This window comes from Myotis daubentonii, chromosome 9 (genome assembly GCF_963259705.1).
Source record: "Myotis daubentonii chromosome 9, mMyoDau2.1, whole genome shotgun sequence".
Taxonomy (NCBI): Eukaryota; Metazoa; Chordata; class Mammalia; order Chiroptera; family Vespertilionidae; genus Myotis; species Myotis daubentonii.
In genome coordinates, this window is record NC_081848.1 from 3,493,520 (window position 1) to 3,520,796 (window position 27,277).

The 27,277-nt window shown below is 51.5% G+C and overlaps 2 protein-coding genes across 9 annotated transcripts in view; both read left to right on the top strand.

Moving 5' to 3' along the window:
* Positions 1-415: 415 nt before the first annotated feature.
* MPZL2 (myelin protein zero like 2) lies at positions 416-15,742 on the top strand. 4 transcript variants are annotated; one of them, XM_059707697.1, is made up of 7 exons: positions 443-802; positions 836-956; positions 1,762-1,928; positions 2,668-2,878; positions 7,279-7,426; positions 11,637-11,717; positions 14,474-14,609. In XM_059707697.1, the coding sequence occupies exons 2-6, from the start codon at positions 899-901 to the stop codon at positions 11,698-11,700; spliced, it is 648 nt and encodes a 215-aa protein (XP_059563680.1). In that variant the 5' UTR covers positions 443-802; positions 836-898; the 3' UTR covers positions 11,701-11,717; positions 14,474-14,609. The 4 variants fall into 4 exon arrangements, with proteins under 4 accessions (XP_059563677.1, XP_059563680.1, XP_059563679.1 ...); XM_059707696.1 differs by having other exon boundaries at positions 448-802; positions 11,637-11,712; positions 14,474-14,612; XM_059707694.1 differs by lacking the exon at positions 7,279-7,426 and having other exon boundaries at positions 416-802; positions 11,637-11,712; positions 14,474-15,742.
* A 4,488-nt stretch (positions 15,743-20,230) lies between these two features.
* Positions 20,231-27,277, top strand: part of JAML (junction adhesion molecule like) — a 62,573-nt gene continuing 55,526 nt past the window's right edge. For 2 of the 5 annotated variants that reach the window (XM_059707722.1, XM_059707723.1), the window contains exon 1: positions 20,231-20,387. In XM_059707722.1, the coding sequence (XP_059563705.1) occupies positions 20,321-20,387 (67 nt within the window). In that variant the 5' untranslated portion in view covers positions 20,231-20,320. Of the gene's footprint in view, positions 20,388-20,416; positions 20,431-22,949; positions 22,990-27,277 lie in introns of those variants that run through there. The other 3 variants (XM_059707728.1, XM_059707735.1, XM_059707724.1) reach the window with 3 other exon arrangements.

The following is a 27,277-nucleotide window of genomic DNA, read 5'->3' on the forward strand; positions in this document are numbered from 1 at the left end:
TGGGGTGGGAACACCCTCGCAGGTGAAGTGGGAACACCCTCGCAGGTGGGGTGGGAACACCCTCGCAGGTGGGGTGGGAACACCCTCGCAGGTGGGGTGGGAACACCCTCGCAGGTGGGGTGGGAACACCGCGGGAGGATCGTGGAGATGCGCTAACAGGCGAAAAAGCGCTTTGCGGGCTGCGTGGGGTGGTCAGCCGGGCAGGGATTCCATCCCCATGGTCTTTAAAAGCTGCACAGCGGGAGGGTCATTAGACATGAAGGTTGCTTTGGCCAGTGTATCTCAGGTGGGTCTCGGGGAAGCTATGGGCTCGCAAAGGCTCAGAATCCGCATGGGCACATGCGACTCAGGCCGAGGGCGCGCACTGCAGGACTTTGCCCACAGAGGGTGCTGAGCAGGGAGGTGCTTCCGGAGGCCAATCACTGCGAGGCAGTTTCAACACTCCCTTCCCAGGCGGGCCTGCAGCCTGTTTGTAAAAAGCGTGTGCAGGGGCCAAGGCCAGGGCGGCTGGGACGCAGCAGCCTGGCACCACCTCCCCGCTGCTTCCGAGCCACCCGGAGGCCAGCGCCCAGAGGAGCCGAGCAGGAGAGCGAGGCTGCGGCTGTGGGCTCTGTGCAGACTCGCTCAGGGCAGAGGGCGGAGGGAGGAGGCAGGGGGGAGGCGCTGGGAGCGGAGGCCCCACCTTTCATTCCAGCAAAGTGCACCCGCGGAGCAGGGATGAGTCACAGGCGCGGGCGCTCGGGTTCCCACAGGTGAGGGGCTGCCGCGCTCCGGACAACGCAGGTGCCTGCTCGGGAGTGGCCTGGCAGGGGGCTGGTGCCTGCTCGGGAGTGGCCTGGCAGGGGGCTGCAGCCCTCCGTCTTCCCGTCTGGCCTGGGGGCCAGGGCTGGGCTTCCTCATGTATGGCCGGAGCCTCCCGCGCGCGGCGCTGCTCCTGCTGGGCATACAGCTCACAGGTAAGGGCCGGGGAGCGGGGGAACGGGGCGGGGGGCTCCCGCAGCACCCCCCTCACCGCCCAGCCCGTGAAGGGAGCGAATTGTCTAGGAAGGAGCCAGAGTTTTCCTCTGGAGCCTGAGCCACAGTGGCAGCCGCTTTGGGTGGACTTTACTGAAACCGAAGTCAGTGGGTACTTGGAGGAACTGCTTTTGGACAAACAGGTTTCGGTGAGACTCGGCTGGCAGCCGGGCACAGAGAGGGTTTTCAAATCTCAGGTTACCAACCATTTTCCTGCCGCTGCTTCGCCTCCTCTCAGGCGGGGCTTGGGCGGGCCCCCTGGGGGTGGGGTCTGGGCCACCGGGAGCCCGGGGCAGCGCTGGGGAGCCGCATTGTGCGGGGAGAGGACAAGTGGTCTGAGCGTGACCCTCATGCCTAGGAGGCCGCGGGTGTGGAGCGTCAGGGGCCCGGCCAGCACGAACCGTCTGGCCTTGAACTTAATTTTTGCAGAAGACATAGCAAGGGCCCCTCTGGACAACTCCCTGCTCAGGGACCGTCACAGGCAGCACATACCGCTGCACTCGAACCCTCGTCCAATGCATGTTCGGATCCGTGTAGACTTCTCGGTTTCTGCTTCCCTTTTGATTTGCCGATGGCTGAGGTTTCTCCCAACAGTTTGAAGTGGGTGTCATGCCAGCAGGCAGGCGGGTGGAGAAAGCTGAGGAGGCCTCTCTGCTCTGCTCTGCGCCCGCTCACGCGGGACTTGGGCGGAGGCAGCAGCTCTCCGCTCCCGCCTGTTGACCCTTCTTCCTCCTGCTCCCGCCGCAGCTCTCGGGCCCGGAGCCGCCGTGGAAATTTACACGTCCCGGGTGCTGGAGGCTGTGAACGGCACGGACGTCCGGCTGAAGTGCACTTTCTCCAGCTTCGCCCCCGTGGGCGACGCTCTGACCGTGACCTGGAATTTCCGCCCCCAGGATGGGGGCTCTGAGCAGTTTGTAAGTGATGGGCGTCATTTTCTCGGGGATCTGGGTTAGGAAAACAAGCCGGTCTGTTTCTCCTGGCCCTTCCTGTGTCTGTTCATTTCTTTATTTTTTAATATATTTTTATTGATTTCAGAGAGGGAGAGGGAGAGAGAGATAGAAGCATCAAAAATAAGAGAGAATTGCCGAAACCGGTTTGGCTCAGTGGATAGAGCGTCGGCCTGGGGACTGAAGGGTCTCAGGTTCGATTCCGGTCAAGGGCATGTACCTGGGTTGTGGGCACATCCCAGTGGGGGGTGTGCAGGAGGCAGCTGATTGATGTTTCTCTCTCATCGATGTTTCTAACTCTCTATCTCTCTCCCTTCCTCTCTGTAAAAAATCAATAAAATATATTTTTTTAAAAATGAGAGAGAATCATGGATCAGCTGCCTCCTGCACACCCCACACTGGGGATTGAGCCTGCAACCCGGGCGTTGTGCCCTGACCGGGAATCGAACCTGGGACCCTTCGGTCTGCAGGCCAATGCTCCATCCACTGAGCCACACCGGCCAGGGCCAGTTATGTATTTATTAGAGTTTTAGCAACGAGCACAAGGCAGGGCTGGGAAGCAGTTCCCGGGACAGAGGCCGCTGGCAGGGAGAGCCGGGAGCTCCTGCTGAGTGCTGCCGGCCGCGAGGCTGGCGGGGTCTCTTCTGCTCCCCCCACGCCCCCCAGCCCTGGCCCTGAGGAAGACCTTTGCCATTTCTCCTCCCAGGTTTTCTACTACCACATGGAGCCCTTCAAACCCATGAGCGGACGGTTCAAGGACCGGGTGGTCTGGGACGGGAACCCCGAGCGGTCTGACGCCTCCATCATGCTCTGGAAGCTGCGGTTCGACGACAACGGGACGTACACCTGCCAGGTGAAGAACCCGCCCGACGTGGACGGGCTCGTCGGGGAGATCCGGCTCAGCGTCGTGCAGACCGGTAGGTGCCGCTGGGGAAGGGTCTGGGGAAGCCTGGGAGCTTGTAGAAAAGAGAGGGCAGCCCTAGCCCGTGTGGCTCACTGGATAGAGCGTTGGCCTGCGAACGGAAGGCTCCCAGGTTGGATTCCGGTCAAGAGTGCGTGCCCGGGATGTGGGCTCGATCCTCAGTGTGGGGCCTGTAGGAGGCAGCTGATCAATGATTCTCTCTCATCATTGATGTTTCTCTCTCTCTCCCCCTCTCCCTTCCTCTCTCTGAAATCGATAAAAATAAAGAAAATAAAAATAATTAAAAAGAAAAGAAAAGAAAAGAAAGGGGCCATCTTTTGTGGTGGCTGAAAGTGTAGAGAGAAGGATGAGCCCTTTCAATCTGGAAGCTACGGAGGGAGAGTGAGGAATCCGGGGGTGAAAGAGAAAGGAAAGCAAGGGATCCAAGGAAGCTGTTACAAAAATGGCGTGAGACCGTGGAGGGAGAGGAAGCAACTCCCTGGTAAAGGGTAGCCATGGTCTGTTCGTTCGGCCACTTCCGCCCAGGAGGTGAGCGAGTGCCTGCTGGGCCCTTGCCATCCGAGCTGGAGGCGCTGTCTCCTGGTCCTCACAGCCCACCTCGCCGCAGACGCCCATCAGGGCCCTTTTTTACCGAATGGTGTCGGGGCTTTGCAATCTTCACGTATCCTGTCAGTTCATTGTGTTCTTGGTGTCCCCCACCCCCATTTTACTAATGAGGACACTGAGGCTCACAGAGGTGAAGTCACTTGTCCACAGCCACGTAGCTGGTGGGTGGGGCACTTTTGGCTCCAGAATGATGCTCCCAACAACGGCATTGCATCGTCTGCGCGTTGTCTGCGTCCCATGACCCAGCCCGGCCAGCGGTGCCGGGTAACAGAGCAAAGACCGTGGCACTGCAGCTGTAGATGAATCATTTCCCTCCAGGCAAGTGAGAACAATAGAGCGAGGATTAGGGCTGGGGTGGGCAAACTTTTTGTGAGTGCGTGCCAAAACCAGCAAAATCTCTGACTCAAAATTCTTCTGCGTGCCAACCCTAATTTTTTGAGAACATGTTATGCCTACTTGATATCTCTTAAGGTGTATGTATGTGAAGAACCTTGAAGAAATAATAAAATTCATTTGAGTGACAAAAACACAGTATATGATAATGAAAAATACATTTATTTTTTAATGTATACATGTACACTGATAGTCCGACAGAAAACTTTATGACTCCGTTTGATATTATCAGTGGGACTTTTGCTGCTGCATCACTGATGACTGAGATTTTACATCAGGTTTGTATTTCCTGATCTTCAGAGATATGCACGAGCTACTACTTTCATCCGTCAAGCTACTCCTACTAGGAGACTTAACAAAACACATCACTGAGAACAAAGATTCACAATTGTAAATGGAAGATTATAAGAGAGGGATTCGTGAGCCAGTAAAAGTTACTGGCATGCCATGTTTGGCACACGTGCCAGGGGTTGCCCACCCCTGGATTAGGGTGAGGATAAAATGAGATAACAAATGTAAAAAGTCCCCAAACTCTTAATCATACTGAAAATTATAGTAGTTACTGTATGCTGAGTGTTTATTACGTGGAGGCACAGCCGGGAACAATTTAAATGAACAATTTTATTTTGAGTAAGAACCCAAGAAATGGGTATTGTTATGTCTATTTTATACATGGCGGAAATGGATGCTGAAGGAAGTTAATTACCCCAATCGCACAGCTAGTAAGTGGGGGAGCTGGTATTTAACCAAGCTTTCTCTGCTGCGTGCTCTGAACTAACACAGTATCACTGCCTGTAAAGTGGTTGATTTCCTCCTTCCCGCCCCAGCACCGGCCTCCAGGCCCTGTCAGGAGAGAGCTGTGTGGCTGGAGAAGTAATCTGCGTGCTGAAAGGAGTAATAGCCTATCCTAGGACCTCAGTTTCTTCCTCTGCAAACCGAACAGATTAGACAAGACACATGGTTCTTAAGCATACGGGATCACTGCTCTGAGATCTAACAAAAGCCGTGGCCTTGCGTCCACAGAATGCGCACACACAGTGAGCCGTGGCCCTGCGTCCACAGAGAATGCACACACACAGTGAGCCGTGGCCCTGCGTCCACAGAGAATGCACACACACAGTGAGCCGTGGCCCTGCGTCCACAGAGAATGCACACACACAGTGAGCCGTGGCCCTGCGTCCACAGAGAATGCACACACACAGTGAGCCGTGGCCCTGGGTCCACAGAGAATGCACACACACAGTGAGCCGTGGACTCCAGGCTGGGAGCCCCCGAGCTAGACATCTCTACTGTCCTTGCTGGTTCTGAGGGTTTATTGAATTTTAAATCAGAAATCAAGCCCTAGGCGGTTTGGCTCAGTGGATACAGCGTTGGCTTGCGGACCAAAGGGTCCCTGGTTCGATTCCGGCCTGGGATCGATGTGTTTCTCTCACACTGGTATTTCTTTCTGTCTTTCTCTCTCTCTAAAAATCAATGGAAAAATATCCCGGGTGAGGATTAAAAGAAAGAAAAAAAAGAAAGACAGAGACCCAGACGTCACAGGCGCAAGGTCCCTGGTTTAGGGACCCTGACCTGTGGGGCCCCTCTTGCATCGTTCGCCCGCTAGCCTGTCAGTCCGTCCTGTGCCACATGATGATGCTTCGGTCACAATGGACCACATGTGCAGTGGCGGCCACAGTGACCACAGAGCCGGAAAATCCCGCCCCCAGCGGCGCTGTAGCCGTTCACATCACAGCTCAGAGGCGGTGAGGAACAGGGATGTGGTTGCGATGGGGAACGTTAGCCTCAGCGTGATGAGGGCCACCCGGAGCGCCTAGCCTGGCTCCCCAGGGACGGACGGACGGGGAGGGGCTGGATTGGCACAGCGGGCACGGCTGCAGAGGAGGCAAAGGAAGGAAACTGCCGGGCAAGAATAAGGCCGCAGGAAAACGCACGGGAAGCTCAGCAGGAGCCTCTGCAGCCTCAAAAGCTCCGTAAAAAGCTGGGAAACGTGGGCCTGCCTGGTGGCCGGGTGCTTGGGCGTGGTCCCAGGCACCAAGGGTCCCGGGGTGATGCCCAGTCAGGGCAGGTACCCAGGTTGCGGGCTTGACCCCTGGTGGTGGGCGTGCAGGAGGCAGCCGCTTGATGCTGCACTCTCCAATCGATGGTTTTCCCTCTCCCTCCTCTCTCTCTAAAATTCTATAAACTATTCTTTTAAAACATTTTTTAAAAAAATATTTTTGTTGATTTCAGAGAGGAAGGGAGAGGGAGGGAGAGATAGAAACATCAATGGTGAGAGAATCATTGATCAGCTGCCTCCTGTGCTCCGTCTCCTGGGGCTCAGAGCCCGCAACCCAGACAGAATCGAGCCGTGACCTCCTGGTTCATAGGTTGATGTTCAACTACGGAGCCACGCAGGCTGGGCTTTTTTAGCACGTTTTTATTGCACCTTTTCCATGTGTAGATGTGTTTCTATGCACAAATACCACTGTGTTACAACTGCCTGCGGCATTCAGACAGTGACGTGCCGGCCAGGGCTGTAGCCTGGCAGCAGGGGGCTGCGCAGACAGCGAGGTGTGTAAGGCGCTCTAGGATGTCTGCACAGTGACAGCATTGCCTACCGAGGCAGCTCTCAGGAAGCGGCCTGTTGTTAACGATGCACGAGTGTGGTCACTGATTTACCCACCTGTCTCCCCAGGGGCGTGAGTTCCTTGAAAGTGATGTCAGTTTCTGGCTTGGTGTTTCCATCAGTGCCTGGAACATGGTAGGCCCTTCACACATCTGAATAAACGACTGACTGAATGGCAGAGGGACTGAGGGAGAAAGGTTTGGGCCCTCGATGGGACTACGTCAGCAATAATCTTACTCAACCGGCCCAGTGGTGCTCACAGGTTAGCGGGCATCACCACCTGCAGGGACTGTCAGAGCAAACGGCCAGCCCCACCTGCAATTCAGTAGGTCTGGGGCGGGGCCTGGTCATTTGTGTTTCAAAGTTCTGTTGCTGGTCCTCCTGGGACACAGTCTGAGAGACACCAAAGGAGAATGTTGGCTTTCCTGTGCTACTAGAGTTTACAAGGTAACACGGTAGGTGAACGATTCCACTTAATGACAAAAGTACATCCCGTCTGCTGGCGTGGCTCAGTGGTTGAGCGGTGACCTCTGAACCAAGAGGTCATGGTCCGATTCTGGTCAAGGGCACATGCCCGGGTTATGGCTTGATCCCCAGTAGGGGTCATGCAGGAGGCGGCCAGTCAATGATTCTCTCTCATCATTGATGTTTCTATCTCTCACTCCCTCTCCCTTCCTCTCTGAAATCAATAAAAAAATTTTAAAAATTGCATCCCTATTGTACCTTTAGCTGACATCACAATCCTCCGCTGTTCGAGAACCCTAACTGGACCGTTTTTCTCTCCCCAGTGCGCTTCTCCGAGATCTACATCCTGGCCCTGGCCATTGGCTCCGCCTGCGCGTTTATGGTCATCATAGTGATCGGGGTGGTCCTCTTCCAGCATTTCCGCAAACGGCGGTGGGCCGCGCGGGCCCACAAGGTGGCGGAGATTACACCGTAAGGCTGGGAGCCGGGGCCATCTCCTCCTCTCCCTCAGGGCGGCACCTGGCGCTTACGGGGGGGCTAGTCCCTGGGGAGCGGCGCTCTGCCCTTTGAGTGCATCTTAGAGGCAGGGCTCAGGTTCACAGGATGAGCACGTTGGGGTGGATTAGGGACTGTACAAAAGGCTCTTGGTTTTACAGATTTCACGATGGCCTCTCTTTATGATGGAGGATTTGATATTGAAATCCGTCTCATCAGATGGGTATGAGGTTTATCAGGAGGATCACTTAGCAAGTTACATAATGTCTAACTGGGGTGTGCACCTGAAACTAATATAATATTGTATAAGAAACTCATATCTGTTAGACAAAGCTTTTTTAGCGCACTCCTGCCCTGGCCAGTGTGCTCAGTGGTTACAGTACTGCCCTGTGCACCTAAGGGTCCAGCGTTCAATTCCCAGCCAAGAGTATGTACCTGGGTTGCAGGTTCAAACCCTGGCCCTGGTCGGTGCACTTGCGGGAGGCAACTGATTGATGTGTCTCTCTCACCCTTGTTGTTTTTTTCTCTCTCTCTTCCCCTCCCTCACTCCCTTCCACTCTCTCTAAAAAATCAATGAAAAAAATATCCTTGGGTGAGGATTAACCAAAACAGAAAAAAGAAAAAAAAAAAGAATACTCCTTACCTTTAATGGAAAGCATACATTTCTAAGAACCACTGGTTGGTCAGCAGGGTCACTGTGGATCAGTGCCTAGGGAATCAGCCATGCTGCTATTAGGCGCTCAATAAATATTTTCTTATTGAGATAAAATTTACACACTATAAAATTCACCCTTTTAATATTCCATAGTCACCACTAATTCCAGAATATATTCATCACTCACAAAAGACACCCCACACCCTCTTGCTGTCACTCCCTCCAGCCTCCTCTCACCGGCCCCTGCCTACTCTGCTCTCTGTCTCCGTGGATTGGCCTGTTTGGGACGTTTCCTATAAATAGAATCATACAATATGTGGCCTTCGTGTCTGGATTCTTTGACTTATTATAGGGTTTTCAAAGCTCATCCATGTTATAGCATGTAGTAGCACTTCATTCCACTCTGTGTATATATCACATTTTGTTTATCCATTTAATTGATGGACATTTAGGTTTTCTCTACTTTTTGGCTACTATGACTAATGCTGCTATGAACATATGTCTATAAATTTGTGTGTAGACATGTTTTCTTTTTTAAAAAATTTAAATTCTTTATTGTTGAAAGTACTACATATGACTCCCTTCCCCCCCATTGACCTTTCCCTGGCCACTCCCGCCTAGACATATGTTTTCAATTCTTCTGGGTATATACCTAGGAGTGAAATTGCTAAAATACTTGGTAATTCTATGTTTACCTTTTCCAGGTATTCCCAGACTATTTTCCAAAACAGATGCACCATGTTACATCCCACCAGCAATGTATGAGGATTCCAGTTTGTTCACATCATTGACAACACTTATTATTGTCTGTCCTTTTGATTATAGCCATAGTGGATGTCAAGTGGCTTCTCATTGAGGTGGTTTTTAAAATTTTTTACTTATTGATTTGAGTGAGAGAGAGAAGAAGAGAGAAGAAGAGAGAGATTTGTTGTTCCACTTATTTATGCATTCATTGGTTGCTTTTGTATGTGTCCTGACTGGGGTTCGAACTGCAGACCTTGGTGTATAGGAAGATGCTCTAACTAACTGAGATACCTGGTCAAGGCTCACTGAGGTTTTGATTTGTAGTTTCCTAATGACTAGTGATGCTGAACATCTTTCCATGTATTTATTGACCATTTTTATATCTTTTTGGAGATATATCTATTCAAATGTTTTGCCTATTTAAAAATTGGGATGTCTTTTTATTGTTGAGCTGTAAGAGCTCCTTATATATTTTAGAATATCTAAAAGTGCTTTATTAGATGTATGATTGCAATGATTTTATCTCATTCTGTGGGTTGTCTTTTCACTTTCTTCACAGTGTCTTTTGAAGCACAAAAGTTTAAAATTTTGATGAAGTCCAATTTATCAATTTTTTTCTTTTGTTGCTTATGTTATTGGTGTTGTATCTAAGATACCATTGCTTAACCCAACATGATGAAGATTTGTGCTTATGGTTTCTTCTAAGAGTTTTACAGTTTTAGTTCTTACACTTAGGCCTTTGATTAATTTTGAGTTAATTTTTGTAGGTGGTGTGAAGTAGGAGTCCAAATTCATTCCTTTGCACAGGTTGCAGTTTTTTGGTACTCCCAGCACCATTTGCTTCTTTTCCTTGAGAAATATTTACTGAAATAAATAGAATTGATTTTAAGGAGCTTAACGAACTCACCTCTGAGGTTCTGGTTTAACCCTTCGAGTGCCAACCAATATCCTAGGAACTATGCTAAAATTGCCAAGGCATTTTGAGTTAAGGTTTTAAAATTTTTTTCCCCCACATAAAGAGTGAATTACTAGCATCTAATAGTGACACTGCAGGAGGAGCGAGATCGCGCTCCCCAGCACTCTAGGGGTTAAACTGAATATACTAGTAATGAATAAAGATGACTTCTAGGTTAACACAAAACTTTTTCTGTCTTTTTAAAATTTTTCAAATACAATTTACTGTCAATATTATTTTGTACTAGGGGCCCGGTGCACGAAATTCGTGCACTGGGTGTGTGTGGGGAGGGGAGTGTCCCTCAGCCCAGCCTGCCCCCTCTCACATACTGGGAGCCCTCAGGCATTGACCCCCATCACCCTCCGATCACCTGATCGGCCCCTTGCCCAGGCCTGAGGCCTCCGCCAGAGGTGTCAGGCTTGGACAGGGAACCCCCATCTCCCCCTGATCACTGGCTCTGGCCCCCGCCCAGGCCTGAGGCCTCTGGCCCAGGAATCATGCCTGGGCAGGGGACCCCCATCTCCCTCTGATCGCTTGCTCCACCCCCCGCCCAAGCCTGACACCTCTGACCCAGGCTTCAGGCCTGGGCAAGGGGACCATCATATCCCCCCAATCCCCGGCTCAGCCCCCCGCCCAGGCCTGATGCCTCGGCCAGAGGAGTTGACCCTCATCACCCTCCGATCACCAATCACCGGATCGGCCCCTTGACCAGGCCTGAGGCCTCCGGCAGAGGTGTCAGGCCTCGGCAGGGGACCCCCAGCTCCCCGTGGTTGCAGGCTCCGCCCCTGCCCAGGCCTAACGCCTCTGGCCTAGGCGTCCGGCCCGGGCAGCGGGGACCCGCAGCTGCAGCGGCCCCGCGATCGTGGGCTCCGCTTTAGGCCCAGGCAAGGGACCCCTAGCTCCCGGGACTGCCAGCTTTGACCGTGCCCAGCTCCCATCGCTGGCTCCACCCCTACTTCCTGCTATCACTGGCCAGGGCAGCAAAGGCACCTGATTCTCTGATCATGGCTGGGGGGCAGGGCAAAGGCGGCCCCAGGGCCGCCTTTGCCCTGTCCCCCAGCTCTTAGCTCCCCCCTGGGTTTCCGATCACTGTCAGTGGCAGGGGGCTTCTTCCTGCTTTCCCTTTCGCCTCCCTGCATTGTGCCTACATATGCAAATTAACCGCCATCTTGTTGGCAGTTAACTGCCAATCTTAGTTGGCAGTTAACTGCCAATCATAGTTGGCAGTTAATTTGCATATAGCCCTGATTAGCCAATGAAAAGGGTATCGTCGTACGCCAATTACCATTTTTCTCTTTTATTAGATAGGATTGGTTTCAGGTGTACAATGTAGTGGCTAGATAGACAATCATACACTTCACACGGTGTTCCCCTCGATAGGCAGGACCCACCTGGCCCCGTACGTAGTCATTGACTGTATTCTCTATGCTCTACGTCACACTCCCTTGATTATTTTGTAACTTAATTCTTTCACCTCCTTCCCTCCCCTCAAACTTTTTCTATTTTGAATAAGGAGTAGAATTAGAGGTAAGATACCAACAGTAAACTAAAGTGTCTGCTTTAAATCCCTGGAGTTCCCTAATTATATGGCTCCCTTCTACAAATATTCTGGGAAGTGTCTGAGTTCAGACACCCAGGGTCATGGGAAGGCACTGAGTGTGAGAGGTGAGACGGCACTGGTGCCCTGGCTCTCCGGAAGCTGGGCTCTATATCCAGGTGCATGTAATTCTCCCCAGAATGTGGGGAAGGATGCCTGGCCTAAGCTATGTAAGACTCGCCTCCCTTGCTCTGGTCTTGTTGGCTTGACATTGGTTTCTGCTTCTTTCTTACAGAAAAGAAGAAGAAAGACTCAACCAAGAGAAGAAGGTCGCGGTTTACCTGGAAGACACAGACTAACGTTCCTCAACGGTGAGGTCGCAGAAGGTTCCCTTCTTTCCTCAGCTCTCCGGGTCCGGCTTGTCTCGAATGTGGGTCTCCCCGATGATATGGCTGTTAAGTGGAGGTCAAAGTCTGCGTTACAGACGGCTTCTCCTCTGAGTGTGATTTGTGCAAAGTCTTAGGAAGCGAGGCGGTTAAACTGAGAGAATTCTAAGATTTGAGAATTCTTTATTTAAGAATAACAAATTAACTTTCAACATGTAAATAAATATATTTTTATTGATTGGTTTTAGAGAGAAAGAGAGAGGAAGAGAGAGAGAGAGAGGGAGAGAGAGAGAGAGAGAGAGAGAGAGAGAGAGAGAGAGAGATATCGGTGTGTGTCCTACTCATTTATGCCTCATTGGTTGACCCTTGAATGTGTCCTGACTGGGGATGAACCTGAAACCTCGGGGTCGGGATGACGCTCTAACCAACTGAGCTACCAGCCAGGTTCTAATATAGCTTTTAAAAAGATAGGCCCGACGTTTTGACAGAACTATTCAGTTCCTCTCATTTAGTTATTGGGACCATGAATCCAGTTTTAATAGTGTGTGATTTTGTTTTTCTAGTTTTCAGGTTTATCAGGCTTGAAAGATAGGATGATTTTTTTTTAAAAAGAATATATATTTTATTGATTTTTTACAGAGAGGAAGGGAGAGGGATAGAGAGTTAGAAACATCGATGAGAGAGAAACATCAATCAGCTGCCTCCTGCACACCCCCTACTGGGGATGTGCCCGCAACCAAGGTACATGCCCTTGACCGGAATCGAACCTGGGACCCTTCAGTCCGCAGGCCAATGCTCTATCCACTGAGCCAAACCGGTTAGGACGATTTATTTTTTTATATGATCAGAATTTCTTCTATTCTCTGAAGTAGGTCCACTATTATTATTTGTAAAAAGAGTCACATTTTTATAGCCCGAGACTCCGGTGAAAGCACCTTCAGGATCTATAAAATAGTCTATGGAGAGAAGCGATTCCATTGTGAACCCAGAAAGACGAATTTGGTGTCAGAGGGATTTTGCCAAAGGCTATTTTCTTCTTTTAATCAAGCAGGTTCTCCAACATGCGGGTCATGGAAAAAAGATGGAGCTCTTCTATATTCAAAGAAATGTAACGAGCTAACACAGCCAAGTGCAATGTGTGGTCCCTGACTGGATGGCACTAGTTTGAACAAACTAGTTGTAAAAAGATTTGGGGGACAATTGGGAGTCTTGAATATGAAAAATCTGAATATGGATATTAGGAAATTATTATTAATTTTTATTAGGTATAATAAGGGTGTTGTGGTTATATAGGAAAATGTTTCTATTCTAAAAATGCATATTAGAATATTTGTTGGAAAAAATGTCAGCCAAAAAAAATTTAAGTAAGGCAAAATGCTTTAAGATTAGGTGATGGGTGAATGCCTCTTACCTACTTTTCCGTTTGTTTGATTTTGCTTCCAATTAAAGGAAGAGAGGGAGGGAGGGAGGGAAAGAGAGGAGAAATGTATGTGTGAGTGAGTACAGATCACCAAGTGTCCACAGGAGGCAGAGGCGATGAATTAAGGACACTGACAGAATAAGAATCAGGAAACGTCTTTTAAAAGTGAAATTAGGGGAGAATAAATGCATTTAAGAATATTTTCATTCACAATGGAGAACAGGTCTATCAATATGTATGTACAGTAAAACCGCGATGTAACAGACTATTTGGGGGTGTCCGGTAAAGCCCCAAGTCCCTTATATGAGAAGGTAGGTTTTCCCAATTCATATGCTACAAAATGGACAAATTCGATAGTTTACCACCTGTTTTTACGTATGTGGACACATTTGTGTCATTAGAATCATGTAGAAGAGGTTTAACTTCACAGAGGTTTCTATTTGTGTGCTGCAACTTTAAGTTCATGCTGAATGGCCCTGGTGAGTGCGTGCGTTCACCGGTCACCGAGAAGGCGTGCACCGCGCTGGGCGCCGCGGGTTGGTGGTCTCGGTTGGAGGCCGCGGCCCGGACCACAGCAGCAATGCCTGGTGCGGAGCCGTGCGGCGGCTGGCCGTTCCCTACATTGTCTACCAGCAGCGACTCTGCACTTAAATGCTGGGCTGTGGTTGCAGACACTGTAGTCATATTATTCATGTCGGCGAAATCAGTGTTTTTTCCAACATGCGGCCACTCACGAAAATTTGTTAAAAACAACAGTGAATTGATAACAACAACAACAAAAAAACCAACCTGTTAATCTAATTATACGCAAATCTCGGTTAAAAGCACTTTAAATTCAACCGGTATTCATGTTCACATGTGACACACGGACGGCGTTCTGTCCGTTAAACCCAGTCTGTTAAATGGAGGCTCGCAGAGTCCACGGGCCAGGGGTCCCAGCGCCCCCTCCCCAAGTGCACGGTCCGCGGGCCAGGGGTCCCGGCGCCCCCTCCCGAAGTGCACGGTCCGCGGGCCAGGGGTCCCGGCGCCCCCTCCCCAAGTGCACGGTCCGCGGGCCAGGGGTCCCGGCGCCCCCTCCCCAAGTGCACGGTCCAAGGGCCAGGGGTCCCGGCGCCCCCTCCCCAAGTGCACGGTCCGCGGGCCAGGGGTCCCGGCGCCCCCTCCCCAAGTGCACGGTCCAAGGGCCAGGGGTCCCGGCGCCCCCTCCCCAAGTGCATGGTCCGCGGGCCAGGGGTCCCGGCGCCCCCTCCCCAAGTGCACGGTCCGCAGGCCAGGTCCCGGCGCCCCCTCCCCAAGTGCACGGTCCGCAGGAGCTTTGTGTTTCAGGAGGCGGAGGAGGCCAAGACCCCAGGAGGAGCCGAAGTGGGGGGAAGCTTGCCGCTGGCCCTTTCGTGGTGACCTGTTTCCGACCAGCTCTGCCCATGACCACCCAGACCAGCACCCCGAGCCTTCCCGGGGAGACACGGCCAAAGCACCCCTCGCTGAGGACCTCTTCTCTGTTAGTTACAGCGCAAGCAACTTCAAGTGAGCGTCTGTGCCCTGGGGAGCGGCGCTCTGGCCCCGCAGCCCTCGGGGATGACTCTCTGCACCCCTGGCAGCGCCTGGGAGGAAGCCCCTGTCCACCACGCATTTCCTGTGCCTTCGCTGGGGAGCAGCGCTCCTGCTGCTGGAGTTGATGGGTTCGCTGTCCTCCCTCGCAGCGAAGCAGGCGAACCTCCCAGCCGTTCCTAGGAACAGAAAACCCCATCGTTAAGCCGCGCAGAGCAGCTTGGTTCTCACGGCGCTCTAATCTGGGACACATCTGACTGTATGACCTTCCTTTCAATATCCCTAGATGGTAGTTTTTCCCTATTTTTGTCAATTGGTCAAAAGTTTACCAGAGAGCACCGTCTAAACCACAGAGTCGCTAAGGGAAGGTTACCGTAGTGCTAACAGGTGACACATGCCACTCTCTGGGTGAACTGCTCGTCACCGGCGCCTTTTTTCTGTTTTGTGAAAAGCCATGGACAGCGCAGGTCTTTCAGAGCAGTGCCGGCTGTCCCCGCCCCTCCCCACCTCTATGACCTGTACCAACAGAGCGAACTATGCTCATTCGTTTGTAGCCGGGATCATCAAGCGGTTAAATAGAAGGATTCTGAAACGGTATTTTGTGACTTTATAAGTTTAGGGCAGGTGAAAAAAATCAACCCTAAATGATGGTCATTTTGTTCAATGGTACACAAAGCTCTGAGAACTGGAAGAGGTTACTTACTTTTTTCTTTCTTTTTTAAAAATTCACTTGTTCTGGGGGAGAATTTGGTGTGGGGCAAAGAAATGCCAACACTAACAGAATGAAATCAACTTTATTCTTTTTTTCTCTTATACTAATAGATAAAAGAAACGTTATAAGTGAGCTATGAAAAAAAGAGAGCTTTTAAAAAAGTGTCTAGTTTTCTGGCTTATTTCCAAACTTAAGCTATAGCAGCATTTATTCAGAAGGCAGGAAACATCTCAAAGTTTAGGCTTCCCCCAAATCTTTACAACATGGTATGTTCAGTTTTCACTGACTGGGCTAAAGACGTTATTTCTTTTAATAAACTGGAATTTTCAAATAGATGATCTGTATTTAAAGATACTGAATGAAAGGTTAAACGCGGTGGTGGGCAGGCAGGCCAAACGGCCATCTCAGACGGTGAATAAAGACAAATGGAATTTCTTTAAGGGAAAGGGGCTGGAGGTTGGGGATATCCGAAGGGAAGGGCTGCACAGCACTGAGCCAAAGGGTACGGGGCCCATGATGGCAGCGGAATGTACTCAGGACAGTGAAGCAAGGAAGGCGGAGAAGAAGCACCAGGAGAGTCCAGGCTGCGCTGCTCTGCTCACTGGGCGGTCAGAGCACAGGGGGCCTGGAGACAGGGTCAGGGGGTGAGGCCCGGACGACCTGCCACTGCCCACCGCTCCCCTGGTTCCCAGTCTCGCGAGGTGGGGGAGACGTGCCTGTGAGGGGGTGGCGGGCGTGCTCCTTGGAGGGAGAGTGCACATGGGATCCTTTGCTCTGAGCATAGTTCTCTCTCTTGCAGGTGGGAATGTTAGGGGAGGGCTCAGGGCCTTAGGAGAATATTCATCAGCTTCCCAGGTGAGCTCTTTTCAGTCTCCCCTGATTTGTTGTTTCCAGGGTGGGGGTGGGGTGGGGTTCATTAGTCAATGTGGCTGGACCTGAGGCAGCCACGGTGTCACTTGTCTGGTTTTGCTGCTTTTCTGGGCCTGGAGCCGAAAGGCAACTGAGGCCTCGATGTTATCTGTAGGGAGGGAAGGTCGGGTCTAAACCGCCTCACCAGGGATAGGAGAGATCGGGGTCCAAACCGCAGGACCAGTGATGTGGGTGGGGAGGAGAGGTCACCCTGGGGGCGAGGCGCTTGTTTTCCCAGCTTGGCCCCTTGCTGGGCACCTGGAGCGTTCTGCACCTGGCCCTTCGTCCTCGCTCTGCTCATGTCTAACACTGAACTTTGATATTTCCCCCCAAGAGTTCTTAAATAAATTGGTGTAATTTACATACAAACCTTGATTCACAAATACATTCCATACCTGTCTTGTTTTGCCCATTACACTGACAAAGTAAAGTTTCAATACCCAGTTTTGAAACTAAAAATTAGATTTAGAGTCAGTATTATTTTTAATTCACATTTTCTATTTTTTCTTCATAATTCACCCTTTTAAAATATAAACACTGATGTTTCTCCAGACAGATGGCCTGGATGATGCCCCACAGTATAACGAAAAAGTAGTCACAAACTCAGGGAGTGTGTCCAGCAGAACTTGTAGCTGTGTCTTGGCCAAATACCCAGTTACTCAGTGTCTCCTTCCAAACAGAACTTCTGTGATTTATAGTTTTCTTCTGCCTTAAACATCTATGTAAATAACCTTTAGCAATAAAGATTTATCAGTTATACAATTGGCTTTATATACACATCTAAATTCTAAGTAGCAGGTAACAGAAAACAGACGGATATGTATTTCATCGTCACTGGAAATTTTCTTCCTGGCAGCCTGGACGTTAATAATGGGCAGGTTAATGTCTACTGGAGAAATAAACTGATACGGAGTTTCGCAGAATTTTCACATTGCCATGGGTAACTCAGAATCCGGCACAACAAACTACCTAGTTGGGGATTCTTTTGTGAGAAACGCTTACCTGTCTGAATTCAGATAACAGACTTGGAGACAGAAGAATAGCAAAAAATGAGACTTTTAATGCGGTCTTGCAAGATCAGGTGTCTGGTTGAGCAGGCACCCTGGGAGCGTGGACCCCAGGCCGTTTATCCCTAGTCCCAGAGCCCCTCCCCGGTTGCTCGTTGGCTGAGTACTATGGGGTTAGCAGCCCCCCCCCCCCCACCTTGCCTAGGTCTTATTGTCTCCTATTGGATTATTTTAAAAAATGGGCTGAGGCCTTTTCTAGTTGTCTCCACCTCCCCTTGTCTAGCTGCGGAGGGCAGATCTTCCTGGAACATGTGCTGCTGGTCTGCACCGTTTTTTATGCTCATACCCTTCCCCTCCTCCCTATACCCTTTGCTCCGCCTCCCCCGGACCCCCACCCTGAAAATTCAGTAACAACTGGCAACATGCTGCTGGTTTTCTGCACTAAAAGTTGGCTTTGCTGGAGATGGACCGCAGAGGCCTATTTCCTGTACTTTCAAGGGCATATATCAGCTATTCCATTTAGGACTCTTTCATTAGCTTCTTAAAGGTGAAAACCACCAGTTTTCACGCAGTGGTTCTCAACCTTGGCTGCATATTAGAATCACCTGGGGAATCTTTTTAAAATCCTGATTTCTGGGCCTCATCCTCCGGAAGTTCTGTTTCTTTGTTACTAATGTTGTGGCCCCACCCCATAACAAAGAAATGGAATTTCCGGAGGATGAGGCCCAGAAATCAGGATTTTAAAAAGATTCCCAGGTGACTCTAACGTGCAGCCAAGGTTGAGAACCACTGTACTAGAGGAATGAGAGTTGAAAAATGGAAAGTTATGACATTTCCCCAAAAGCTGAACAGAGTTCAGTTCCCCTCTTGCTTTCATTCAATATCCTGAGATGCCAGGTTGACTAGTGATGAAAGCAGGTACCGTCTATTTCTTTTTCAGAACGTGAGGCCATCTCTTCACGTCATGGTAAGCCCTGTGAAAACCTTACCTCTTCATCGTCCCAGAGAGGGACAAACATCAGTGTCTACCCGCCCCCGCATGCTGTAATGGTTTAATCCAGCGGTTCTCAACCTTCCTAACGCCTCGGCCCTTTAATACAGCTCCTCATGTTGTGGTGACCCCCAATTTCATTGTTACAAATTGAACATAATTAAAGCATAGTGATTCATCACAAAAACAATATGTAATTATATATGTGTTTTCCAATGGTCTTCGGCGACCCCTGTGAAAAGGTCCTTCGACCCCCGAAGGATCCACCCACAGGTTGAGAACTGCTGTCACTGCACCTTCAACAGCACTTTAATAAACACCAATTCAAGCAGGTGCTGACTTGGTGACCTAGCAGCTCCACCTAAAGGCGCTGTCACCGCGCAGGCCCAGCACATCGGTTCTGATCCGATCCCAGGTTATCTCTGAGCTGTCACAGAAGTCTGTCCTGGGGCACTCAGATGGGCACTCGGATGGGCACTCAGATGGGCATTCGAATGGGCACTCAGATGGGCACTCTGATGGACTTCGGATAGGCACTCAGATGGGCACTTGGATGGGCATTCGGATGGGCACTCGGATGGGCATTCAGATGGGCACTGAGATGGGCACTCGGATGGGCATTCAGATGGGCACTGAGATGGGCACTCGGATGGGCATTCAGATGGGCACTGAGATGGGCACTCGTATGGGCATTCAGATGGGCACTGAGATGGGCACTTGGATGGGCACTCAGATGGGCATTCGGATGGGCACTCGGATGGGCACTCAGATGGGCACTGAGATGGGCACTCGGATGGGCATTCAGATGGGCACTGAGATGGGCACTCGGATGGGCATTCAGATGGGCACTGAGATGGGCACTCGGATGGGCACTCAGATGGGCACTGAGATGGGCACTCGGATGGGCACTCAGATGGGCACTGAGATGGGCACTCAGATGGGCATTCAGATGGGCACTGAGATGGGCACTCGGATGGGCACTCAGATGGGCACTCGGATGGGCATTCAGATGGGCACTGAGATGGGCACTCGGATGGGCATTCAGATGGGCACTGAGATGGGCACTCGGATGGGCACTCAGATGGACATTCGGATGGGCACTCGGATGGGCACTCAGATGGGCACTGAGATGGGCACTCGGATGGGCATTCAGATGGGCACTGAGATGGGCACTCGGATGGGCATTCAGATGGGCACTGAGATGGGCACTCGGATGGGCACTCAGATGGGCATTCGGATGGGCACTCAGATGGGCACTGAGATGGGCACTCGGATGGGCATTCAGATGGGCACTGAGATGGGCACTCGGATGGGCACTCAGATGGGCATTCGGATGGGCACTCGGATGGGCATTCAGATGGGCACTGAGATGGGCACTCGGATGGGCATTCAGATGGGCACTGAGATGGGCACTCGGATGGGCACTCAGATGGACATTCGGATGGGCACTCGGATGGGCACTCAGATGGGCACTGAGATGGGCACTCGGATGGGCACTCGGATGGGCACTCAGATGGGCACTGAGATGGGCACTCGGATGGGCATTCGGATGGGCACTCGGATGGGCACTCAGATGGGCACTGAGATGGGCACTCGGATGGGCATTCAGATGGGCACTGAGATGGGCATTCGGATGGGCATTCAGATGGGCACTCGGATGGGCACTGAGATGGGCACTGAGATGGGCACTCGGATGGGACAAGCGGCGGGAGTGGAAGGTCCTGGAAAACAGCCGAGGGTGGGACTATTTGACCTGCAGGGTCCGTAACCGAGGGAGGGAGTGCCCAGGCCCGGGCCGCGGTTCCAGGCAGCAGAGAACCACCCGCCGCGTGGGGGGTCGTGCGCAGGTGCGGCGCGGTCCCGGGAGAGCCCTTCCCGCCTCTCGGAACCGCCATCTCACGCGTTTCCGCCGCCACCTGCGCTGCGCCACTTCCGGTGTCACCTGCGCTGTCAGGGCGGTAAACAAGGTGCGCCGCGCGGGAGTCGGGAGACGGGAGACGGTCGGGATGCAGCCGCCGGGAGCCGCTCCAGGCCGCGTCCCGCTCGCGCTGCTGGGCGTCCTGCTCCTCCGGGGTGAGCGCGGGGCGGGGGGCGGGGGGCGTCCTGCTCCTCCGGGGTGAGCGCGGGGCGGGGGGCGGGGGGCGACCTCTCCTTCGGGGTGAGCGCGGGGCGGGGGGCGGGGGGCGTCCTCTCCTTCGGGGTGAGCGCGGGGCGGGGGGCGGGGGGCGGGGGGCGTCCTCTCCTTCGGGGTGAGCGCGGGGCGGGGGGCGGGGGGCGTCCTCTCCTCGGGGTGAGCAGGGGGGGGCGGGGGGCGGGGGGCGTCCTCTCCTTCGGGGGGAGCGCGGGGCGGGGGGCGGGGGGCGACCTCTCCTTCGGGGTGAGCGCGGGGCGGGGGGCTACCTCTCCTTCGGGGTGAGCGCGGGGCGGGGGGCGGGGGGCGGGGGGCGACCTCTCCTTCGGGGTGAGCGCGGGGCGGGGGCGCGCGGGGGGCGTCCTCTCCTCGGGGTGAGCGGGGAGCGCGGGGCGGGGGGCGGGGGGCGTCCTGCTTCTGCGGGGTGAGCGCGCCGAGCTGGGGGCGGGCGCGGGTCGGGTTCCGCGAGAGGGTCTCGAGGGTCTCGGGGCAGGAATGAAGGGGGCGTCGGGGGATGCTCTCTCCCTGCGATCACCACCCCCTCGGCTGGTCCGCACCTTGGGGAGCCCGGGACTGACCCGCTGGCCGGGCCGCGTGGTTCGGGGAGGCCCGGGTTAGGGCACACCGCGGTCTGGTGCGGGTTTCGGGGGCTCGGCTAAGCTGCGGGTTTGCGGGCTCTGTTAGGATGAGGCAGGGGCAGTCCTAGTGTTTAGGAGCTTGTCCCAGGATTTTGGGGAAGAAAAACATGACTTGGTAACTTTATTTCTGGGAGGCGATTATCAGAGCCTAGGAAACAAAACTTTTATTAGTTACAGGAAAGACGTGCTGTGATTTGGTTTTGTAACAGAGGCACATTTTGTTGAAAAAGATTTAGCATTTTAATAGCACATTTTTCTAAATACAAGAAAGGTACATGGATTCTGTTAGAAGTTTAATGTATAGTGTTAACTGATATCAGAAGTACAGTATCCACCCTGTGACTTATTCTCAAAATTTGGGTAAGTTTTGCTTTCATGCAGTTCCCAAATTGCAGAAATTTCAATCCAGCTTAATTGTCTAATTTTACGTTGCAATTATTTGCTGGATTTTTGAAAATATGTATGTGTGTATCTTTCTGGGAAATCCTATTACTAGAGCTAGCAGGAGAGTGACTCATTACCATGGTAACACATCCCTGTGGGTCATGGGAACTTCTGAAGGGGACCTTTAGCATGAAGACTTACGGTGTGCTAAGTCTCAGCACGGAAGGCGGGGAAGCTTTTATTTGTTTGGTGAGTAATATTCCTGCTGCCAGCACACTCCCTGACCCTCCCAGCTGCTGCTGTCATTACAGGTGACCAGTTTTTCAGCTAAATTATTTTGCAACAGAATACTTAGGTTGACCTGTCACTCCTCATAATCCCAGACCCCTCCCACAGTAAGGTTCAAATATTGTCACATTGAGGAAAAAAAATAGTAGAAATGGTGGGTGGGTTCTTAAACTTGATGTCATTTCACAGGTAGTCTGCATCAAATCTGGCAGACCAAATAATTCAAACATTAAAAGTTGATTTTATGATCTGTGTACTTTATGAATTGATTTATCTTTTGCCTTTTAAATATAAGTTGTTTTTTAAAATATATATTTTTATTGATTTCAGAGAGGAAGGGAGAGGGAGAAAGAGAGAAACATCAGTGATGAGAGAGAATCACTGACCGGCTGCCACCTGCACGCCCCACACTGGGGATCAAGCCCACAACCTGGAGATGTGCCCTGACCAGGAATCGAACCATGACCTCCTGTTTCATAGGTGGATGCTCAACCACTGCCAGCTGGGTTATAAGTAACTTTTGTTTTTTAGATATAATTCACATGCCATACAATTTGTCCATTTAAAGTGTACAATTTGGTGGCTTTTAGTATACTCACAGAGTTGTACAGTCATTAGCACAGTCAATTTGGCATCATTTTCATCCCCCCGGAGAGAAATCCCACGTCCATGAATAGTCACTCCCATTCCTCCCTTCCCCTCGCTCCTGGCATACGTCAGTCTGCTTTCTATTGCTGTGGATTTTCGTTTCTGGACGTTTCAGGTAAATGACATCCTGTAATTCGTGGATTTGTGAGTGTAGGCGTGTGTGACTAGCTTCCTTCAATGAGCGTGATTTCAAGGTTCAGCCTTTAAAAACAACCCTTTGAATCTGTTGGTGATGCCTTTGTTTCACACCATGTTTATTGTCTTCACTCCTCGGAGACGGGACCCATTGATTTATTAGCGAGCTTGAATTCTCCCTAAGTCATAATGTGGTCCCGCTGGATCAGTTGTCTGAGTACTATAAACTGATTAGGCACCTCAGGCTCTTATACTTATCTCTTTCTCATTTATTTATTTATTTTTTACAGAGAGGAAGGGAGAGGGATAGAGAGTTAGAAACGTCGATCAGCTGCCTCCTGCACACTCCCCACTGGGTATGTGCCCACAACCAAGGTACATGCCCGTGACTGGATTCGAACCTGGGACCCTTGAGTCCGCAGGCCGATGCTCTATCCACTGAGCCAAACCGGTTAGTCTTTTTCATTTAAATGGGCAGTTTTATGAATCAAAGGCTGACAAATTTATATTTTGGAAAACTGGGAGTACAAAATTGGGAGTTTGGTCATTTAAAAAATGTCTTCCATGGCTAAAATTACTTATGTTTGAGAGAGAGAGAGACATCAATTTGTTGTTCCATGTATTTATGCATTCGTTGGTTGATTTTTGTATGTTCCCTGACTGGGATTGAACCTGCAACCTCGGTGTATGGGGACAACGCTCCTACCAACTGAGGTACCTGGCCAGGACAGAATTAAATCTAAAAGAAGCATGAAAGTTACTTAGAGATAGGGAATGAGGAAGATTCCAGACACACAGAGGAACACAAACAAGACATGGAAGCATTAAATAACTCGCCAAGCAAATTTTCTGAAACATACTTTTGCTGGGTTAACTCAGAGCACAAATGTGGTCAGACATCCCTGTGGTCAGGAGGGTGATAAACGGGTCCGCTCCCACTGGCTCTCGGAGCCGGGTATGCACATGTTGTCCTAACAGCCTTCGGAGACTTCACCTTTGTAGCTTGAAATTAGCCATGTGGGAATATTTTATCACAGAAATTGTCAAACCCTACATATTTGAATTTTTAAATTTTTTTATGGATTTCAGAAAGGAAGGGAGAGGGAGGGTGAGAGAAACATCAATGGTGAGAGAGTATCATTGATCGGCTGCCTCCGGCACGCCCCTCACTGGGGACCTAGCCTGCAACCCGGCATGTGCCTGACTGGGAATCAAACCGGGACCTCCTGGCTCATAGGTCTACACTCAACCACCGAGCCATGCTGGCCGGGCTTGGATTTTTTTCCCTGTAGCTGTTTACCAGCACACCTCTGGATGAAGTGATTGTTTTAATCCGGTCTGGTCCTGCCCCCACCTCCCAGGCTGGGGTAGGGTCAGTTGCTAGTTACACCTCATTTGCTCCGCTCACCTGGTCCATTCACTTCCCCGCTCTGCTCTCTCCTCCCTGGGAGGCTGACCCTTCAGAGCACCAGCCGGGCTCTCTGCCATTGGCTTCCACGTAGGTCTAGTCACTGGGTGGCACTGGCAGGAGGTTGGAGGGCAGGAGGGGAAAGACACCAGGGTGTTCCTGCCCTGCTCGCTCCTTGCCGTGGTGCCCTGGCCTGTGTGGCCGAGGCCCGCCATGGCTGCAGCCCCTAGTAGGTGGCCGTAACGCCATCTCTACCCGGCTCTGGTAACAGCATTGTCTTCCTTTGTTCCTTCAGGCTTGGCTGGCCAAGGGCGGGGCCTTTGTCGGCTTCCTTGACTCTTTGAAAAGTCCCTTTGAAAAGTGGCCCATGTGCTTTTCAAAATCTCAGCGTTTATGCCTTCTGTGTCCTGCCTGGGCCCTGTCCGCCTGAGGCATCTTCCCCAGGGGCTACATGGGGAAGGGTGGGTATCCAGAGCAAGTCTGTGTATTGTTAGGAAAGGAGTGGAGGGAAAAGGATCGAACTCGCAACCAAGTTCATTCCATTCCACTTGTGCTGCGGGGTGGTATTCAGGGGTATGCCCAGTCACACGTGGGCACTCAGAGGCCAGTCGTGGCTAGCGTTAAGGTTGGGGAATCATTAGCCAGTTGGCAGTTGTTGCATCTATAAAAGTGGGCAGGATTATCCAGGAAAATGTGTTGTATGAAGAACCATGGGCTCAGGGTGGAGCTCTAAGGAACACCAGTATTAAGGGGTGGGCAGGAAAGGAAGAGCCTTCGAAAGAGATTTTATAAAAACGATCAGAGATGGGGAAGTGTGTGTGTAACACAATCAGTGTGGAGAGTTGGTTGGAGGGAGACTAAAGAGATTCTGGTTGTAACTCTAACCCATATTCTTTGCTGTAAACCAAGGTTGGCAACCTTTTGTAAAGGACCAGAGAATAAATATTTTAGGCTTTGTGGTCTCTTGCAGTTAACTGCTCAGCTTTGCTGGAGCAGCACTAAAGCGCCCGGAGACAGTACAGCAGTGAGCCAGTGTGATGTATTTTTGTGGATGTTGTGGGCTGACTTGGCCCATGAGCCATAGTTTGCTGACCCTGCCCTCAACCAGCTACCCACTTGACATTATCCCTTACATGTATCCAAGGCACCTTAAGCTTCTCCAACATAAAACTCGTTTTCTTTCCTTCCAAGCTTGGTACTTTTCTAGTCTTCCCTGAGTGCGTCAGCGAATGGCAATCCCAAGTCAGCAACCTGAGAGCGTCCTTGACACCTCTCTCTCTCTAGCATCCACATCGGATCTATCACCAGTTCTGGCTGATGTTACCTGGAAGGTATCGTCTTCCCTGTCCCCTCCATGCCCATGGCCGCCAACGTAGTTCCAGTTCCCTGATCCTCACTGGACTATCGCAGTGGCCTCCTAAGTCATCTTCTCTTTCCTCTTGGCTCCTCCTCATTGTCTTCCCTAGAGCATTCTTACAAATGCAGACCTTGTCATGTCTCTTATCGCTCATTTCCCATGGCTTCCCCTTACTCTAAGAATAAGGACTCAATTTCTAAGGTCCTACATGATCTGGTTCCTGCTTACCTCCTAGCCTCGCCTCATCTCATCTCATCTCATCTCATCTCATCTCATCTCATCTCATCTCATCTCATCTCATCTCATATCTCTCTCCTCTGTCTCTGTCTCTCTCCTCTCTGTCTCTCCCCCCCCCCCCCCCCCCACCTTTGGGTTAAGGCCATACTGCCTGCATTTCAGTTCCCTCATGCTGTGCCTTCTGCCTGGAACACTCTCCCTCTCTCACTTTCTTGCCCTTCAGGACTCATCTCAAAAGTAGCCTTTTCAGGGCTGCCTGCTTAGCCGCTCGCTGCTCCCCTACACACAGGTGGGTTTTCATAGCCACTCTCCTGTCTTTCTTCATAGCACTTACCGAAGTTCGTCATTATGATTTGATTAATATATTGAATTTCTGTATTTTAAGTTCCAAACCTGGGTGTATATTTATTTTGCTCACATTTAATTTCTTGCTGAGAAAGTGGCACAAAACAGATGCTCAATGAATATAAGTTTGAAGGTTGAGCGAATGAATGAGAGAATTTGTCCTGGGAGCTTGGGATAGAGAAGGTCAAGTAGTCGCTGCTGCGGAGACAGCCAGTAAAGTCGGGAGAGAAAGTTCCTTGTGTTTTGCAGTTGTCAGACCCGGTGCCCTTTGCCACAAGTGGTAGGGGAGTCCGGCTTGGGCTTTCGGGGTCCGGAAGTGGATGGGATGGGAGGAAAGGGAGATGGCGGGTGTCGGCCCGGGCTTAGGAAGGGAAGAGAGCAGTAGTTGATAACGTAGTATTACAGGGCAAGGAAAGGTGATTGTTGTTTTGTTCGTTGTTATTTATTGGTTCGCGTGTGTTTCAAGGTGAGAGACTGTGTGCTTAGAGGCCGAGGGAGGGAGAGCCTGTGCCGAAAGGAGGCTGGAGGCGGTGGAGAGGGCTTTCTGCTGGAGCAGGGCTGCGAGGGAGACACAGGGCTGCGCAGAGGAGCTGGCTTTGCAGAGGAAAAGGAGGTGGGAAGCAAGGATGGATGCACATGCGGGGAGGTGAGCGGCTGGGCCCTTTGTATGGCCTTAAGTTTCCTGAAGAAGAGGAGACTGTCTTCTGAGAGGGAGGGATCTATGGGCTCCGAGGGTGAGAGAGAAGGCAGTTTGAAGAGTCAGACAGAGGAGCTGGCCAGGGCTGGTTAGAGGGCCCCCGGCTTCATCCAGGGCTCCGCTGGGGGTGGATTCAGGAGTTTCTGCGGTGACTGTCTGTGCAGTGGTGGGAGTTCCTCCATCTGCACACCAGTCACAGGCCCAGGAGCGCACCAGCCACAGGCCCAGGAGCGCACCAGCCACAGGCCCAGGAGCGCAGGGGTTGAGAATGTTGGAAACACTGTAAACGGTGTTTCTCCCCAGAAGAAACTGTCTTTCGAAACAGATCACCAGCGGTGTATGCCCTGGAGGAGCGCTGTGTGCTCGATGCAGTGAGAACATTCAGAAATGCGGGGAGCTGCAGTCAGAGGGGGCTGCTGCTCGACTGGGTTGTGAAGGTCTGTGACCCTGGTGTGATGGGGGCGCCCAGGCAGCACTCATAGGGGTGGGGAGATCCTTCCGGACAAAGGCAAGGCACACAGTGTGAACGGAGAACAGGACGTGTAGGAAATGGCAGGGCGTTCAGGGCCCGGGAGAGGGGATGGGTGGAGGGGAGAAGCAAAGGTTTGGGTCAGGGCGTCGCTATTTGGATTTTATGCTACAGCCCGATAGAGAATTCTTGGAGGGTTCTGAATGTCTGTGACGTTTATTTTAAT